Source organism: Anomaloglossus baeobatrachus, chromosome 6, assembly GCF_048569485.1.
Source record: "Anomaloglossus baeobatrachus isolate aAnoBae1 chromosome 6, aAnoBae1.hap1, whole genome shotgun sequence".
NCBI classification, from domain to species: Eukaryota; Metazoa; Chordata; class Amphibia; order Anura; family Aromobatidae; genus Anomaloglossus; species Anomaloglossus baeobatrachus.
Window position 1 is genome coordinate 512,879,596 of NC_134358.1, and position 19,287 is coordinate 512,898,882.

Sequence of the window (19,287 nt, forward strand, 5' to 3'; positions counted from 1 at the left end):
AGTATATAAATGGAGCCACCGTTTCACAAGGGGAAGAAATCCATCCAGACATGGTCGCTCCTCTAGATCCCGGTCCACGTCGCTTGTTTCCGATTCCTCGGCTGAAGACCTTCCATCGGTTCCATCCGAGAAGACACGTTTTATGCCCCATACTAGCGGTATAACAACCCGCAGCAAGTTTAAAGAACCCCGTATACCCTCAAAACCTGCGTTGGAGACCAACACCTCCAAACATAAATTACAGGTAATTAATTTATCCACACGTGTCTTCTCGGATGTGGAACTGGATGTGTTGTCCAAAGGTCTTAACTTTTGTCCTACAAATTCTTTCAATTTATTTACAGCCTTGAAGGATATGAATCTATTCGCTAGAAAAATTCTATTAAAGAAGTTATATTCCCGTAAACAAGGAACAGGTGACTTGGACCCGATCGAGAGGAGTGCCCTACAGGACCTCCAGGATCTTCTGGAGGAGCAAAACCCCACTACTGGTAGGTCCCCTGATTTCTTGAAACCCAGGTCTACGAGGTTCCCCCCCTTGTCCCTCTGCCCGGCTATTGACATCTTCACTAGGCTTGTGACCGACGACTTTAACCCTTTCACGACCGGCCGATTTTTCGCTTTCCGTTTTTTTTTTTCGCCATTCTTTTTCTGAAAGACGTAACTTTTTTATTTTTCAGTCAATATGGTCATGTGAGGGCTCATTTTTTGCGGAACGAGCTGTACTTTTAAATGAAACCATCAGTTTTACCATATTGTGTACTAGAAAATGGCAAAAAAATTCCAAATGCTAAAAAATTGCAAAAAAAGTGCGATAGCACTATGGTTTTTGAGATATTTTATTCACTGTGTTCACTATATGGTAAAACTGATGTGTGGGTGTGATGCCTCAGGTCAGTGCGAGTTCGTAGACACCAAACATGTATAGGTTTACTTTTATATAAGGGGTTAAAAAAAAATCGGAAGTTTGTCCGAAAAAAGTGGCGCACGTTTTACGCCATATTCCGTGACCCGTAGCGTTCTCATTTTTCGGGATCTTAGGCTCAATGACGGCTTATTTTTTGCGTCTCGAGCTGACGTTTTTAACGGTACCATTTTTGCGCAGATGCTACGTTTTGATCGCCTCTTATTGCATTTTGCGCAAAAGTTGTGGCGACAAAAAAACGTCGTTTTGGCGTTTGGAATTTTTTTGCCGCTACGCCGTTTACTGATCAGATTAATTGATTTTATATTTTGATAGATCGGGCGTTTCTGAACGCGGCGATACCAAATGTGTGTATATTTTTTATTTTTTTAACCCTTTAATTTTCAATGGGGCGAATGGGGGGTGATTTTAACTTTTAGGTTTTTTTGTTTTTTTTTAATTTTTTAAAACTTATTTTTTTACTTTTTTTTTTTATTTTACTAGTCCCCCTAGGGGGCTATTGCGATCAGCATTCCGATCGCTCTGCAGTATCTGCTGATCACAGCTGGAAGGCTGTAAACAGCAGATACGCTGTCTTTCTCTTTTGCTGTGCCCCGGGCACAGCGAAAGTGAAACCAATTCATGTGTAGTACAGGAGTCATCACATGACCCTGTACTACCATGACAACTATCGGGAGTCACGTGATCGCGTCACGTGACTTCCGGTTTCGGCGGTAAGTAAAACTTTACCGCGATTGCGCTTATAATGGCGCTGTCATGTATTGACAGCGCCATTATAAGGGGTTAATCGGCACGAGCAGATAACGATTCTGCTCGTGCCTAGCAGGCACACATCTCAGCTGTGAAAATCAGCTGAGATGTGTGCCGATCGCAGCATGCTGCCGCCGGAGGACCGCGGGCAGTAAGATTATGTCATTTAGGACGTAATTTTACGGCCCGCGGTCGTTAAGGGGTTAAACAACTTTCGGTAAAACGTAGTTGTGATAATTTGAACCATCGCCAAAGAATGGCAATCAAACGGTTGCAGCTCTGTGATGATGTCGTTGTTAAGGCGGCGGACAAGGGGGGCAACATCGTGATCTGGCCTGTGGACAAATACGAAAAAGAGGCCTATAGGCAACTTCGCGACAAGTCCACTTACTTGCGCCTCACCTGTAATCCATTGACCACCTTCTGCCATGAGCTTAAGCGAATCCTAGTGGGAGCACATGAGCGGGGAGTCATTGACGAGAAGATGCTCCAGGGCCTGCTCACTGGCTGTCCACGCGTCCCAACTTTTTATTTACTTCCTAAAATCCACAAAGATGCCCTCAACCCCCCGGGTCGTCCCATAGTGTCCGGCATAGGAGGGTTGTGCGAGCCCATTTGTAAATTCATTGATTTTTACTTAAAACCTTTAGTCGAGTGCCTCCCCTCCTATGTCAAGGACACTACGGACGTCCTGCGGCGCCTTGATGGCATCTTTGTGGATGATGACTCTTTATTGGTTTGTGCCGACGTGGAGTCTCTTTACACCTGCATCGGACATAAGGACGGACTGGAGGCGGCCCGCTTCTACCTCACGACCTCCGGTCTGGATGGCACTTTGGTGGACCTGTTGCTCGAGCTCCTCGGTTTTGTCCTGACCCACAATTTTTTTGTTTTCAAAGACCTTTTTTATCTACAGCAGCGCGGCACTGCGATGGGCGCGGCCTGTGCGCCGGCCTACGCTAACCTCTTCCTGGGTTCCTGGGAGAGGTTGGTGTTTGGCGACGGTTTTCCACAGGCCAGTGCCCATGCGCAGTGCTGGCTGCGTTACATAGATGACATTTTTATTTTGTGGCAGGGCTCTTCTGAGCAGCTCGAGGACTTCATGTGTGGCCTGAACCGGAATTCCCTAAATATCAAACTTACCTACAGATATAGTCGAACCAATTTGGACTTTTTGGATATTGGGATTTCGGTGGATGGGCAGGGGGGCATTCAGACGGACGTCTTCCGTAAGGACACGTCCGTCAATGCCCTCCTCCTTGCATCCTCTGGCCACACCCCTTCCACCATACGTGCCATCCCGACCGGACAGTTCTTGAGGATGAAGCGGATCTGCTCCACTAATTCCAACTTTGAATCCCAGTCGTCTGATCTCCGATGCAGGTTTAAGGAGAGGGGGTATAGCAATAGGTGTATAAAGAAGGGCTATCTCCGTGCCAAAAATACCCCCAGGGATCAGCTCCTTCACTACCAACCACGTCGGCCAACCACGGACCATCAGATTAGATTTATTGGTACATTTAATTTTCAGTGGGACGCGATGAGGGATATCCTGGGCAGACATTGGCCGGTCCTTCTTACGGACCCGGTTTTGGCCGATCTTCTGCCCAGGAGGCCCCTCGTGACGGCCAGGCGGGCAAGGAATCTTGGGGATCTTCTTGTCAACAGTCACTACATCCCTCCCCGCTCAAACCCCTTTGGGACAGGTCCCCCTCTCCGAGGTTGTTTTCCATGTGGCCACTGTGTGGCATGTTCCAACATTCTGCGTATATCTTCCTTCACCTGTTCGGAGGGCAAGAGAACATTCGCCATCGATCAGCGCATCACGTGCGCTTCCACGCACGTGGTGTATTATGCCACCTGTCCGTGCTCCCTGATTTATGTTGGATTGACCTCACGTGAACTACGGGTTCGAGTCAGGGAGCACGTCAGGGACATCCAGGCTGCTGTTTCGGTGGAGGATGTTTCTCTGCTTAAGACACTTCCCCGCCATTTTCGTAGGTACCACGCATGTGATGCTAAGCTCCTGAAGGTTCGAGGTATTGACATGGTCCACGGGGGCGTCCGGGGGGGCAATCTGCGTAAGACTCTCGCACAACGAGAGTCTAAGTGGATTGTCTCCCTAAACACTTTGGTCCCCCATGGCCTTAATGAGACGGTCAGTTACTCCCCTTTTCTCTAAATTAACTCCATCCCTTTTTTCCATTTTTTTTTTTTTTTTTCCACCTTATGCGTATTCTTGAACTGCCTTTATTGGCCTTCAAGGGGGGGACATAAAACTTTCCTTAAGGGGAAAACTGTAGTTTTCTTACGTATCTATACTGATTACGTATTCCCCCGTTTTCTCATATGGTCTTTTTGACCTCCTGTTCCATCACCATAGTGAACACAATTGTTGTTTTTATGTTGTTTTTAAAAAATTTTTTTGTTTCATGCTAACTTTTCTCCTACCATCTTTGTATATGTTTTATTCTTAGGTATTTTCTTCCTTTCATCTATACTGCGGCCATGATGTTACTAGGATTCCCTCATCATCATCTTCTCCTTATTGGTGGATCCCTGAAATTTTATAAAGACTGGATCCATCTTTGGTTGCTGTTGCCATCATTCCTTGTTTTATATGGTGCATTCAGCTTTTTAATGTTGTTTCTGGCCCTTATTATTTGTTACCCTTATATGCAATGTACTTACTGTTCTTTACTGGTATGACCGCGCGCGTCTGCCGGCAGGCTGATTGCTAGGGGTCGATTGCGTGACACTGATCGCCTGAGGCGCATGCGCGTGAGCTATGAAGACGTCCGCTCTCCCGCGCATGCGCCCTTTATATGGTGATTTTTTGTTGTGCTTCGGTCTCTGGCCTCCGGCGCATGCGCACTAGCGATCTACAATCCATCATGATTCAATACACTTGTGCCGGACTGCTTATATGGCGCCGGCACTCCTATACACACACCATCTTCTTGAAAAAGCGCCTGAAGCGAAACGGTCGTTGAAGGAAGTTTCCTCTCCACCTTCCCGTCCAGCCATTCACTAGGTAACCTCTCTGGTATCTCTGCATCTATTCACTGCCTTTTTCTCTCCACCCCTCTGTCACTCTTTTTCTCCTTTCACGACTGCGCCACTGCCCAACGCAGCAGCATGTTACTTTTTCTTCCCCCTGGCTTTTCCTGTCATCACAGGTTCATGCATGTGGGGTAGTTACTTTCAATTGCTGTTGTGTTCGGCACTGACGCTATTGTCTCTTATTATTTACTTACTTTCATACCAGAAAAGGTTTCCTATAAGACTCCCTGGTGGGCTGCCGAGATTCTATATAATTCATTATTGCAACCCTCTCAATCCACGACTATATGATTGGTAGTGTGTTCTTTAGGGGCTATACTACTTACAATTTTACTACAGTTTTACTTTTGTGCTCCATGATCACACACACCTCTCAATCCACGACTATATAACTGGTGGCATGAGTGCTTCTCATGGGCATTTGTAGATCGGCTATGTTCCATGTAATCTATATTCTATTATAGCTTTACCCTTGTGCTCCACGACTATATATGCCCATTGGAAACAGCTCTCACTTAATTTTTGTGGGTTGCTTTAGTTTTTATTGCAGCCTCACCTCCATGTTCCACGGCTATTTTTTACATCTGAATGGTTCCAGGGCTGGTTTATGGCTCGGTGGTGTATATTACTAAACTTGTTACTATTGTCATTTAAAGGTTCCAATTTATCCTTTCAGGGATTCTTTATCCCTTTACCCCTCTGACAATTATACACCTCTCCGATCCACGACTAGTCCTCCAGCTGTCCCTCTGGCATGGTTCAGGTTCGGTGGTTGTAGGCTCATCATTGTGTTCCCTGCATATTTCATTTTTCCCACCCACTCTCTGTGGCCTTATTATTTCATATTTTCATGCAAAAATCATAACTATTTAATGATGATTTTTTCTACTTGTAGCATTTATTTCTTCTGATGTTTAATAAATTACTAATTTTGCATATTTCAGTGCCTCCTCTCTTCCTTTCTCATTGTCTAACACTTCATTATATACAGCGGGCACCCCGTAATCACACTCAGCCGACGCTGAGCGGCAGGACCTGCAGTGATCACACACGCATCGGATCGCACACACACGCATCGGATCGCACACACACACACGCATCGGATCGAACACACACACACGCATCGGATCGAACACACACACACGCATCGGATCGCACACACACACGCATCGGATCGCACACACACACGCATCGGATCGCACACACACACGCATCGGATCGCACACACACACACACACACACACACACACACACACACACACACGCATCAGATCGCGCGCACACACACACACACACACACACACACACACACACGCATCAGATCGCGCACACACACACGCGCATCGGATCGCACACACACACGCGCATCGGATCGCACACACACACGCGCATCGGATCACACACACGCATCGGATCGCACACACACACACGCATAGGATCACACACACACACACACACACACACACACACATCGGATCGCACGCACACACACACGCATCGGATCGCACGCACACACACACGCATCGGATCGCACACACACACACACACGCATCGGATCGCACACACACACACACACGCATCGGATCGCACACACACACGCATCGGATCGCACACACACACGCATCGGATCGCACACACCAGGGCTGTGGAGTCGGTAAGCCAAACCTTCGACTCCGACTCCGACTCCGACTCCTCAAATTCTCTTGCACCGGCTCCGACTCCGGCTCCGACTCCGGCTCCGACATATATTGCTTATAGTTAGGTGAAAAATTTATTGTAGTACATGAATGTGTGTATGTGAACATCAGACATTTAATAATTTTTATGATACAATAATCAAGATATTTGGATAGAACATAAAATATATTTATTGGAATACAACTTTAGAACACAAAAAACTGTAATAAATTGTAAATATGTAATACACTATGTAATATACAGTAGATTACATATATATCTTGTGTGTATATACACTATATATATATATATATATATATATATATATATATATATATATATATATATATATATATATATATATATATAACATATTTACAATTTATTAGTTTTTTGTGTTCTAAAGTTGTATTCCAATAAATATTTTATGTTCTATCCAATTATCTTGATTATTGTATCATAAAAACAATTAAATGTCTGATGTTCACATTGTACTACAATAAATTTATCACTTAAATATAAGCATTATACTAAATATTATTTAGTAAAATATTCAGCACATTCTGCATTGCACGACTGTCCGCAATTTATTATATATTTTAGGAGTCGGAGTCGGTGCATTTTATACCGACTCCGACTCCACCAAAATGAGCTCCAACTCCGACTCCGACTCCACGACTCCGACTCCACAGCCCTGGCACACACACACACGCATCGGATCGCACACACACACACACACACACACACACACACACACATCGGATCGCACACACACACGCATCGGATCGCACACACACACGCATCGGATCGCACACACACACGCATCGGATCGCACACACACACGCATCGGATCGCACACACACGCATCGGATCACACACACGCATCGGATCGCACGCACACACACACGCATCGGATCGCACGCACACACACACGCATCGGATCGCACGCACACACACACGCATCGGATCGCACACACACAAGCATCGGATCGCACACACACAAGCATCGGATCGCACACACACTCACCACATCCAGCGACACTGATCTTTTGTCGCCGGCAGAATCCTGAGAGCCTGTGCGGTGGCGCGCAAGGACCTGCAGAACAGGACCTGTGGCCGGACACGTGACTTGCGCTCATCATTCCCTGCGACTGGAAGCACTGGATGTGATTTAATGTGTGCGTGTGACTGCGACCGGCTGCATGTGACTGCCATGTCAGCCAGCAGCAGGGAGAGGACAGCGTGCAGCACCCACCGGAGATCACAGAAGGACCTGGGAGCCACGCAGACGTCCGGGTCTGGTGAGTATGAGTCTCCTGGGAAGTGGTGGGGGAGGGGGGTCTGCTTTTTTGGGGGGGTAAACTTACCCCCAATCCGTGTTTCTCCAAGAATAAGACCTGCTCCAAAAATTAGCCCTAGTGTTTTTTTGGGGAAAAACACGGTAGCTCTGAGACTTGACCGTGGAAGAGATTGTTGTTGGAAAATAAGCTTTCCGTGGAGCTAGAAAAAGAAAGACTAGGATGGATTCAAATGGAGAGTGCTATACAGTGTTTTACAAATCAAATGAGGTGTTAAGAGATCCATGGGAGGTCGTAAGGGTTTACCAAGCAGGCTAGCCTTAAAAGTAATGTTCATTCAAGAATAGGAACTAGAATCCGTTAAGAATAATTAAAGCGTAGAGACCGGACTTTAAATAAAACTGAGGAACAGAATTGGACTCAAGGTCCGACAGCAAAAAGGCCAGGAGGAAAGGGAAGACTGTTTCTTCCTTTTGATGAAGATCGATGACCTGATTGGAGACATCTGAAGCTTTTACAAAAAAAAGGGGAACAGATATGGAAGTTTCCATGAGATGTATGTGAGAATGTAGACTACCTCTGTAGACCTGAATCCTTTGATCATTCCAGAAGTAGACTGTTATGGACGGAAAAAGAAGATTTTGGGTACTAGCTGTAAAAATGATTCTTGGAGCCTTTATAGGGGGGGGGGGGGGGACACAGGACCCCATTGATGTATGCTGCTGCCATTAGGAGGCTGACTATGCAAAAAAGGTTAGGTCTTCCTCCATTACTATACACCCACCAACTGGCGGGAAGATAATCAGTTAGTGAGAAAAGCAGTAGGGTAAACAATAGTAAGGCAAGACCACATAAAAGTAACGTAGTTAAACAGCAGAACATATAACAACTGAATACAAGAGTGGGTGCCGTGTTCCCCAATAAAGGCTCCAAGAAACATTTTACAGTGAGTACGCAAAATCTTCTCCCTCTATTGCTTAATTTGTGGACACCGTAGACCATGGGACGTCCTAAAGCAGTCCTTAGGGGTGTGTACAGGCTATTACCTCAAGTCTGAGCATGGACCACAGTGGCCTCTAGTATCCTCCTACAAACTCTTGCATCCGACGAAGCGTCGGTTTGAACTCTGTAGAATCTTGTAAAGGTATGAATGGAAGACCAGGAGCCACCTTGCATAACTGCAAGACAGGGACCTGGTGATGGACAGCCTAGGAGGCCTCTACTGTTTGAGTGGAGTCTGAGTAAACTAATCCTGAAAAGGGAGGTACGCACTCCCGAAACAGTCTGCAGAAGCTCCTGAGCTAGGAGCGAGGGTACAGGGCAGTGTATGAGCAAAGAAGGGAATTTTGTTTACTTACCGTAAATTCCTTTTCTTCTAGCTCTAATTGGGAGACCCAGACAATTGGGTGTATAGCTACTGCCTCCGGAGGCCACACAAAGTATTACACTTAAAAGTGTAAGGCCCCTCCCCTACTGCCTATACACCCCCCGTGGGATCACGGGCTCCTCAGTTTTAGTGCAAAAGCAAGAAGGAGGAAAGCCAATAAACTGGTTTAAGTAAATTCAATCCGAAGGAATATCGGAGAACTGAAACCATTCAACTTGAACAACATGTGTATACAAAAAAACAGGGGCGGGTGCTGGGTCTCCCAATTAGAGCTAGAAGAAAAGGAATTTACGGTAAGTAAACAAAATTCCCTTCTTTGTCGCTCTATTGGGAGACCCACACAATTGGGACGTCCAAAAGCAATCCCTGGGTGGGTAAAATAATACCTCATGATAGGGCCGTAAAAACGACCCTTTTCTACAGGTGGGCAATCGCCGCCTGAAGGACTTGTCTACCTAGGCTGGCGTCCGCCGAAGCATAGGTATGCACCTGATAATGCTTGGTAAAAGTGTGCAGACTCGACCAGGTAGCCGCCTGGCACACCTGCTGAGCCGTGGCCTGGTGCCGTAATGCCCAGGACGCACCCACGGCTCTGGTAGAATGGGCTCTCAGCCCTGAGGGAACCGGAAGCCCCGCAGATCGGTAGGCTTCAAGAATTGGTTCCTTGATCCACCGAGCCAGGGTGGATTTGGAAGCTTGCGACCCTTTACGCTGGCCAGCGACAAGGACGAAGAGTGCATCCGAGCGGCGCAGAGGAGCCGTGCGGGAAATGTAGATTCTGAGTGCTCTCACCAGATCCAACATATGCAAATCCTTTTCACATTGATGAACTGGACGAGGACACAAAGAAGGTAAGGAGATATCCTGATTGAGATGAAAGGGGGATACCACCTTAGGGAGAAACTCCGGAATCGGGCGCAGAACCACCTTGTCCTGGTGAAACACCAGGAAGGGAGATTTGCATGACAGCGCTGCTAGCTCGGACACTCTCCGAAGAGACGTGACCGCTACTAGAAAGGCCACTTTCTGTGAAAGGCGAGAAAGGGAAACATCCCTCATAGGCTCGAAAGGCGGCTTCTGGAGAGCAATTAGAACCCTGTTCAGATCCCAGGGCTCTAACGGCCGCTTGTAAGGAGGGACGATATGACAAACCCCTTGCAGGAACGTGCGTACCTGAGGAAGTCGTGCTAGGCGCTTTTGAAAAAATACATATAGCGCTGAGACTTGTCCCTTGAGGGAGCTGAGCGACAAACCTTTTTCCAAACCGGATTGCAGGAAGGAAAGAAAAGTAGGCAATGCAAATGGCCAGGGAGAAACTCCCTGAGCAGAGCACCAAGATAAGAATATCCTCCACGTCCTGTGGTAGATCTTGGCGGAGGTTGGTTTCCTAGCCTGCCTCATGGTGGCAATGACCTCTTGAGATAATCCTGAAGACGCTAGGATCCAGGACTCAATGGCCACACAGTCAGGTTCAGGGCCGCAGAATTCAGATGGAAAAACGGCCCTTGAGACAGCAAGTCTGGTCGGTCTGGTAGTGCCCACGGTTGGCCTACCGTGAGATGCCACAGATCCGGGTACCACGACCTCCTCGGCCAGTCTGGAGCGACGAGGATGGCGCGGCGGCAGTCGGACCTGATCTTGCGTAGCACTCTGGGCAACAGTGCCAGAGGTGGAAACACATACGGTAGCCGGAACTGCGACCAATCTTGAACTAAGGCGTCCGCCGCCAGAGCTCGGTGATCGTGAGACCGTGCCATGAAAGCCGGGACCTTGTTGTTGTGCCGGGACGCCATTAGGTCGACGTCCGGCATCCCCCAGCGGCGACAGATCTCCTGAAACACGTCCGGGTGAAGAGACCATTCCCCTGCGTCCATACCCTGGCGACTGAGGAAGTCTGCTTCCCAGTTTTCTACGCCCGGGATGTGAACTGCGGATATGGTGGATGCCGTGTCTTCCACCCACGTCAGAATCCGCCGGACTTCCTGGAAGGCTTGCCGACTGCGTGTCCCTCCTTGGTGGTTGATGTATGCCACCGTTGTGGAGTTGTCCGACTGAATTCGGATCTGCTTGCCTTCCAGCCACTGCTGGAAGGCTTGTAGGGCAAGATACACTGCTCTGATTTCCAGAACATTGATCTGAAGGGTGGACTCTTGCTGAGTCCACGTACCTTGAGCCCTGTGGTGGAGAAAAACTGCTCCCCACCCTGATAGACTCGCGTCCGTTGTGACCACCGCCCAGGATGGGGGTAGGAAAGATTTTCCTATTGACAATGAGGTGGGAAGAAGCCACCACTGAAGAGAATCCTTGGCCGTCTGAGAAAGGGAGACGTTCCTGTCTAGGGACGTCGGTTTCCCGTCCCATTGGCGGAGAATATCCCATTGTAGTGGACGCAGATGAAACTGCGCGAAAGGGACTGCCTCCATTGCTGCTACCATCTTCCCTAGGAAGTGCATGAGGAGTCTCAAGGGGTGTGACTGGCCTTGAAGGAGAGATTGCACCCCTGTCTGTATTGAACGCTGTTTGACCAGCGGAAGCTTCACTATCGCTGAGAGAGTATGAAACTCCATGCCAAGATATGTTATCGATTGGGTCGGGGTGAGATTTGACTTTGAAAAGTTGATGATCCACCCGAAACTCTGGAGTGTCTCCAGCGCAACGTTCAGGCTGTGTTGGCATGCCTCTTGAGAGGGTGCCTTGATAAGTAGATCGTCCAAGTAAGGGATCACGGAGTGACCCTGAGAGTGCAGGACTGCTACTACTGCTGCCATGACCTTGGTGAAGACCCTTGGGGCTGTCGCCAGACCGAAAGGCAGGGCTACGAACTGAAGGTGTTCGTCTCCTATAGCGAAGCGTAGAAAACGCTGGTGCTCTGGAGCAATCGGCACGTGGAGATAAGCATCTTTGATATCTATTGATGCTAGGAAATCTCCTTGAGACATTGAGGCGATGACGGAACGGAGGGATTCCATCCGGAACCGCCTGGTTTTCACATGCTTGTTGAGCAGTTTTAGGTCCAGAACAGGACGGAAAGACCCGTCCTTTTTTGGCACCACAAACAAATTGGAGTAAAAACCGTGACCTTGCTCCTGAAGAGGGACAGGGATCACCACTCCTTCTGCCTTTAAAGAGCACACCGCCTGCAGAAGAGCATCGGCTCGGCCGGGAGGCGGAGAAGTTCTGAAGAATCGAGTTGGAGGACGAGAACTGAACTCTATCCTGTACCCGTGAGACAGAATGTCTCTCACCCAACGGTCTTTGACCTGTGGCAGCCAAATGTCGCCAAAGCGGGAGAGCCTGCCACCGACCGAGGATGCGGAGAGAGGAGGCCGAAAGTCATGAGGAAGCCGCCTTGGTAGCGGTTCCTCCGGCTGCTTTCTTCGGGCGTGACTGAGCCCGCCAAGAATCTGAGCTCCTCTGATCCTTCTGAGTCCTTTTGGACGAGGAGAATTGGAACCTGCCCGAGCCTCGAAAGGACCGGAACCTCGACTGTCCCCTCCTCTGTTGGGGTTTATTTGGTCTGGGCTGAGGTAAGGATGAATCCTTGCCCTTGGACTGTTTAATGATTTCATCCAATCTCTCACCAAACAGTCTGTCACCAGAAAATGGCAAACTGGTTAAGCACTTCTTGGAAGCAGAATCTGCCTTCCATTCCCTTAACCACAAGGCTCTGCGTAAAACCACGGAGTTGGCGGATGCCACTGCCGTACGGCTCGTAGAGTCCAGGACAGCATTAATAGCGTAAGACGCAAATGCAGACATTTGAGAGGTTAAGGACGCTACTTGCGGGACAGAAGTACGTGTGACAGTGTCAACCTGCGCAAGACCAGCTGAAATAGCTTGGAGTGCCCATACAGCTGCGAATGCTGGAGCAAACGACGCGCCGATAGCTTCATAGATGGATTTCAACCAGAGTTCCATCTGTGTCAGTGGCATCTTTAAGTGAAGCCCCATCTTCCACTGCAACTATGGATCTAGCCGCAAGCCTGGAGATTGGGGGGTCCACCTTTGGACACTGGGTCCAGCTCTTGACCACATCAGGGGGAAAGGGATAACGTGTATCCTTAAGACGTTTGGAGAAACGCTTATCCGGATAAGCGTGGTGTTTCTGGACGGACTCTCTAAAGTCAGAGTGGTCCAGAAAAGTACTCAATTTACGCTTGGGATACCTGAAATGGAATTTCTCCTGCTGTGAAGCTGACTCCTCCACTGGAGGAGCTAGAGGAGAGATATCCAACATTTTATTGATGGACGCTATGAGATCATTTACTATTGCGTCCCCCTCAGGTGTATCAAGATTAAGAGCGGTCTCAGGATCAGAATCCTGATCAGCTACCTCTGCCTCATCATATAGAGAGTCCTCTTGCTGGGACCCTGACCAGTGTGATGAAGTCGAGGGTCGCTCATAGCGAGCTCGCTTAGGCTGTCTGGGACTGTCGTCCGTGTCAGAGCCATCACCCCGGGATGCATGGGACCCCCCCGGAGCACGGATTTGTTCCAAATGAGGGGGGCCAGGGAGCATTGAATCAACAGTGCCCATGGTCTGAGGTACCGGTCTGGACTGCAAAGTCTCAAGGATTTTAGTCATAGTCACAGACAATCTATCAGCAAAAACTGCAAACTCCGTCCCTGTCACCTGGACAGTGTTCACAGGTAGTTCTCCTTGGGCCACCTCTAGCAGAGGCCCCGGCTGAGCAAGTGCCACAGGGGCCGAACATTGCACACAATGGGGGTCAGTGGCACCAGCCGGTAGAACAGCCGCACATGCGGTACAGGTAGCATAGAAAGCCTGTGCCTTGGCCCCCTTGCTTTTTGCGGACGACATGTTGTCTAGCAATCTAGGAGGGTATATAGCCAAGAAGCGACCGTACAGTGCAATGTATAGAATACAAGCATAAAGTACAAATGAACACTTCGGCACTAGTGGGGTCAGCACCAGAGGTGCCGCTTACCGCCCGCTCCAAGCGGGTGTGTGGTCGCCAGAATCCCGTGCCTGGGTCTCCCAGAGCTTGTCTCCCTTCTCCACTGAGACTGCAAACAGGAATGGCTGCCAGCGTCCTGTGAAGAGGGGCGGGCCGTGGGAGTGCCCCAGACAAAGAGCGGGAAACTGGCGTCCCACTGTGCCCAGTGAGGGGGGTTGGAGTATGCTAAGCAGACTCCAGCCCTCGGCGCTGACGTTCTGGCCAGCGTCCCGCCCTTCCCCTGACTGGCAGGCCTGGGGGCAGGAACGAAACGGAACTAGGCCGCAAAAGCCGGGGACTCGATTTATAAGCGCGGCCGCCGTATAAGCGCGGCCAGCGCGGAAGTCCCCGGCGCACCACAAGTCCCAGCCGCGCCGCAGCGCTGCCGCCGTAAAAACCGCCATCAGCGGCCGGCGCGGTAGTTCCTAACACATAAACTCACTCAGCAAGCTGCAGTGAGTATAGCACAAGCGCGCCGCGCTGCTGCCCCCGGCGCACTAACACACCCAGCAATGCTGGTGTGTGTGTGCGCGATTTGCACGGGGACACAGAGTACCTTAATGTAGCAGGGCCCTGTCCCTGACGATACTCAGCTCCATGTCCAGCAGATTCCCAGGGCTGTGGACGGAGCACGGTCTCCTGTGCCTGGAGACCGATAGGATCCCACTTCACCCAGAGCCCTAAGGGGATGGGGAAGGAAAGCAGCATGTGGGCTCCAGCCTCCGTACCCGCAATGGGTACCTCAACCTTAACAAACACCTCCAACAAAAGTGGGGTGAGAAGGGAGCATGCTGGGGGCCCTAGTATGGGCCCTCTTTTCTTCCATCCGACAAAGTCAGCAGCTGCTGCTGACTAAACAGTGGAGCTATGCGTGGATGTTAGCCTCCTTCGCACAAAGCATGAAAACTGAGGAGCCCGTGATCCCACGGGGGGTGTATAGGCAGTAGGGGAGGGGCCTTACACTTTTAAGTGTAATACTTTGTGTGGCTTCCGGAGGCAGTAGCTATACACCCAATTGTCTGGGTCTCCCAATAGAGCGACAAAGAAAGATAAATCGAAAGGTCCATGGTATAGCTTATGCGTGGAATAAGGCACCAACGAGAAGTCTGTCATGCAACATGACCCCAGGGAAAGAAAATTTGGTGAGCTCTTTGGAGAAATGCATGATAAACTGAAAAATCAAAGAGGGATGATAGCCATGGTGGGAGGGGGGTTTACTAGAGCTCTAGGGATAGACACGTTGCGCGCGCCCCCCCCCCCCACCCAGGTAACAGAGTTTAACCACGTGCTGCAGCCTGGTCGCCAAAGATTTGATGGAGACTGACCCAGAGGTCCCTGGTTTTGGTGTCTATGGGAGGGAGGCGCCGGTGTGCAGAGAAGGGAAGAGGGGGAGGTGACTCTAGAAAGCGCAAGCAGGGTTCCTGCACAGCTGTATAAGAGAGAGGCGGCCAAATAGGTGGTGGGCAGTGGGTGGGGAGGCGCACAAGAGGCGGCGTGTGATTTGCCGGACTGCTGGGGGCGAATCCGGTCACTTGGGTAGGACCAGCAAAAGCCAGGGACTAAATTTAGGAACGTGGCTGCCGGAGGGAACCAGGGAGGTGCAGAGGTTTGTTTGTTTTTTTTTTTTTATTACCACGAGCCCTTTTAACTGCCCAGGAGCTGGTAAGGCTTCCATCTTCCCTCCCTGCACCGGCTGCCTCTGGAGAGCGAGCGTGTAAGGAATGGTGGCAAGGACTGAGTGTCATAGAGCCGCAAACACTATGTGTAAAGGGGTGGTTAGAGTCCTGTCTCGTAGACCAGTGAGGATACAGTAGTGACAACTCCACATTGTGCTCTTGGTATCTATGTGGGATGACCGAGTGACATCTCTGTTGCCCAATCATAAGCCTCCTTCAGACACTAAGCTAAAACTGATCAGCTTGGGTCTGGTCAATGAGTGTATACTACTGAGGAGGAGGTAACTTTTTTCTTGCCTAGTGTCTGCCTTCTAGTGGCAGATGCACACACCCATGGTCTCCTGTGTCCCCCAATGAAGCGATAGACAAAACAGCATTTGGAAAAGTCCATGTCTCTGCAAATCTCGCACATGCTATTCCAGCTCCATAAACTGTTTACTTTTGTTGGTCACTGGACCTGCAGGTGCGATCTGTCCGACCCTCAGTCAGATATTAAGGACCCACCCTATATCGTAATCCTGGATACCCCTTTAGGCAAATTAATAGTTGCAACAGAATGATGCATTTCTAAAAAGGCAAAGAAAAACCTTGACCCTACCTCACTACTCCATCTCTGCTGTAGAGGAACCTCCGTGTGGGGCTCAATGCGCTCAAACCTGCTCAATGCATCTTCATCAATCTGTTTTAAGTGCTGCTCCAATGGAAGATTACCGTATGTAAAAAACCTAGAGAAGAAAAGCAAATGCAAACCTATTTTCCAGCATGGCACTGATACTTATATTTCATGAATTCATTACTTTTTGAAACAAATAGTCTCCATATCTGCAGCCCACAGTCATCATTAATACAGAATACTGGTCTCCAATTAATCTACATTAAGTTTGGAGATGAAAATAAATCTATACAAGCATAGAGATCTATAATCAAGACAAAATGGAAAAAAAAGAGAATTTTGTTTACTTACCGTAAATTCTTTTTCTTATAGTTCCGTATTGGGAGACCCAGACCATGGGTGTTTAGCTTCTGCCTCCGGAGGACACACAAAGTACTACACTAAAAAGTGTAGCTCCTCCCTCCGAGCATATACACCCCCTGGTGAGCCAGTCCCAGCCAGTTTAGTGCAAAAGCTGAAGGAGAATAGCCACCCACAAGTATAACAGAGCAAGAGCCGGAACAACCGGAGACTGTCTTGACAACAGCCGGTGATAACACACGGAACAAGAAAATTGCCAACAGACAACAGGGAGGGAGCTGGGTCTCCCAATACGGAACTATAAGAAAAAGAATTTACGGTAAGTAACAAAATTCTCTTTTTTCTTTATCGTTCCTTTGGGAGACCCAGACCATGGGACGTTCCAAACAGTCCCTGGGTGGGAAATAAACAGAAAAACTAAGAAGTAGGCAGAACCTAACTTCCCAAATGGGCGACCGCCGCCTGAAGGATGCGTCTGCCCAAGCTCGCATCTGCCGAAGCATGAGCATGCACTTGGTAGTGCTTCGAGAAGGTATGCAGGCTAGTCCAAGTGGCAGCCTGACAGACTTGTTGAGCCGTAGCCTGGTGCCTAAAAGCCCAAGAGGCACCGACAGCTCTGGTCGAGTGTGCTTTGATCCCCGGCGGGGGAGGCACCCGAGTACTCTGGTAGGCGTCCGAAATGGTCGATCTGATCCAACGGGCCAAGGTCGGCTTAGAAGCAGGGAGACCCTTGCGCCGCCCTGTGGTTAGCACAAAAAGAGAGGTACACCACCTAAGCGCAGCGGTGCGAGATACATAAATCCGGAGAGCACGCACCAGATCTAGAGTATGCAGCGCTTTTTTCAAAGCGATGAACAGGGGCCGGACAGAAGGAAGGTAAGGAAATGTCCTGGTTAAGGTGGAAGGGAGAGACCACCTTAGGAAGAAAGTCCGGAGTCGGACGGAGAACCACCTTGTCCTGGTGAAAAAACAAAAAAAGGTGACTCCGAGGAGAGCGCAGCCAAATCAGAGACTCTCCTGAGAGCAGTTATGGCAACTAGAAAGGCCACTTTCTGAGAAAGACGATACAAAGAAACCTCCCTAAGAGGCTCAAAAGGGGGTTTCTGCAATACCGTGAGGACCAAGTTAAGGTCCCAGGGATCCAAGGGCCGCCGATAAGGCGGAATGATGTGAGACGCGCCTTGCATGAAGGTCTGGACCTGAGCCAGCCGGGCGAGACGCCGCTGGAACAGTACTGATAGAGCTGAGACTTGTCCCTTGAGAGAGTTGAGGGACAGTCCTAGCTGCAGACCGGACTGTAGAAAAGACAGAAGGGTCGGCAAAGAGAATGGTCAAGGAGGATGGCCGGAAGAGCGACACCAGGACAGGAAAATTTTCCAAGTCCTGTGATAGATCTTGGCGGAGGAAGACTTACGGGCCCGAGTCATAGTGGAGATGACCTCAGGAGGAATACCAGAAGTCGTCAAAATCCATGACTCAAGAGCCACGCCGTCAATTTGAGGGCCGCAGAATTCGGGCGGAAAAACGGACCTTGCGAGAGTAGGTCTGGACGGTCCGGAAGATGCCACGGCATATCTACGGACAGTTGGAGCAGGTCCGGATACCAAGCTCGCCTGGGCCAGTCCGATGCAATGAGGATGACTCGACGGCCCTCCATTCTGATCTTGCGCAGGACTCTGGGCAAGAGAGCTAGAGGGGGAAACATGTAGGACAGACGAAACTGGGACCAGTCTTGAACCAGAGCGTCCGCGGCGAAGGCCTGAGGATCGTGGGAGCGAGCCACGTAAACAGGAACCTTGTTGTGACGGGATGCCATTAGGTCCACGTCCGGAGTGCCCCATTTGCGGCAGATTGACTGAAACACTGCCGGGTGCAGGGACCACTCGCCACCGTCCACGCATTGACGGCTGAGATAGTCTGCCTCCCAGTTTTCCACGCCTGGGATGTGGACTGCGGATATGGTGGACCTGGAGTCTTCCGCCCATTGAAGGATGCGTTGTACCTCCATCATTGCCAGGCGGCTGCGTGTCCCGCCTTGGTGATTGATGTAGGCAACCGCTGTTGCGTTGTCTGACTGGACTCGAATGTTCCTGCCCGCCAACAGGTGGTGAAAAGCTAGGAGAGCTAGAAACACGGCTCTGGTTTCCAGCACATTGATTGAAAGGGCTGACTCGGACGGAGTCCAAGTGCCCTGTGCTCTGTGGTGGAGATATACCGCTCCCCAGCCGGATAGACTGGCATCCATGGTGAGAATCACCCAGGACGGGGCCAGGAAGGAGCACCCCTGGGACAGGGAGAGGGGCCGAAGCCACCACTGAAAAGAGCTCCTGGTCCGTGGCGACAGAGCCACTAACCTCTGTAAGGAGGAAGGCAGCTTGTCCCAACAGCGGAGAATGTCCACCTGCAGAGGGCGCAGATGGAACTGGGCAAAGGGAACAGCCTCCATGGACGCCACCATTTGACCCAGCACCTGCATCAGGCGCCTAAGGGTATAACGGCGGGGCCGCAGCAGAGAGCGCACCGCTAGCTGGAGAGACTGCTGTTTGATTAAGGGCAACTTCACAAGTGCCGGCAAAGTCT

At 49.8% G+C, this 19,287-nt stretch overlaps 1 protein-coding gene across 2 annotated transcripts in view; it reads right to left on the reverse strand.

Annotated features, from left to right (window-relative positions):
• The window catches only part of PITRM1 (pitrilysin metallopeptidase 1), a 170,770-nt gene that overhangs the window by 108,462 nt on the left and 43,021 nt on the right, over positions 1 to 19,287 (reverse strand). For both annotated transcript variants that reach the window (XM_075315477.1, XM_075315479.1), the window contains exon 8: positions 16,333 to 16,459. In XM_075315477.1, the coding sequence (XP_075171592.1) occupies positions 16,333 to 16,459 (127 nt within the window). The remainder of the gene's footprint in view (positions 1 to 16,332; positions 16,460 to 19,287) is intronic.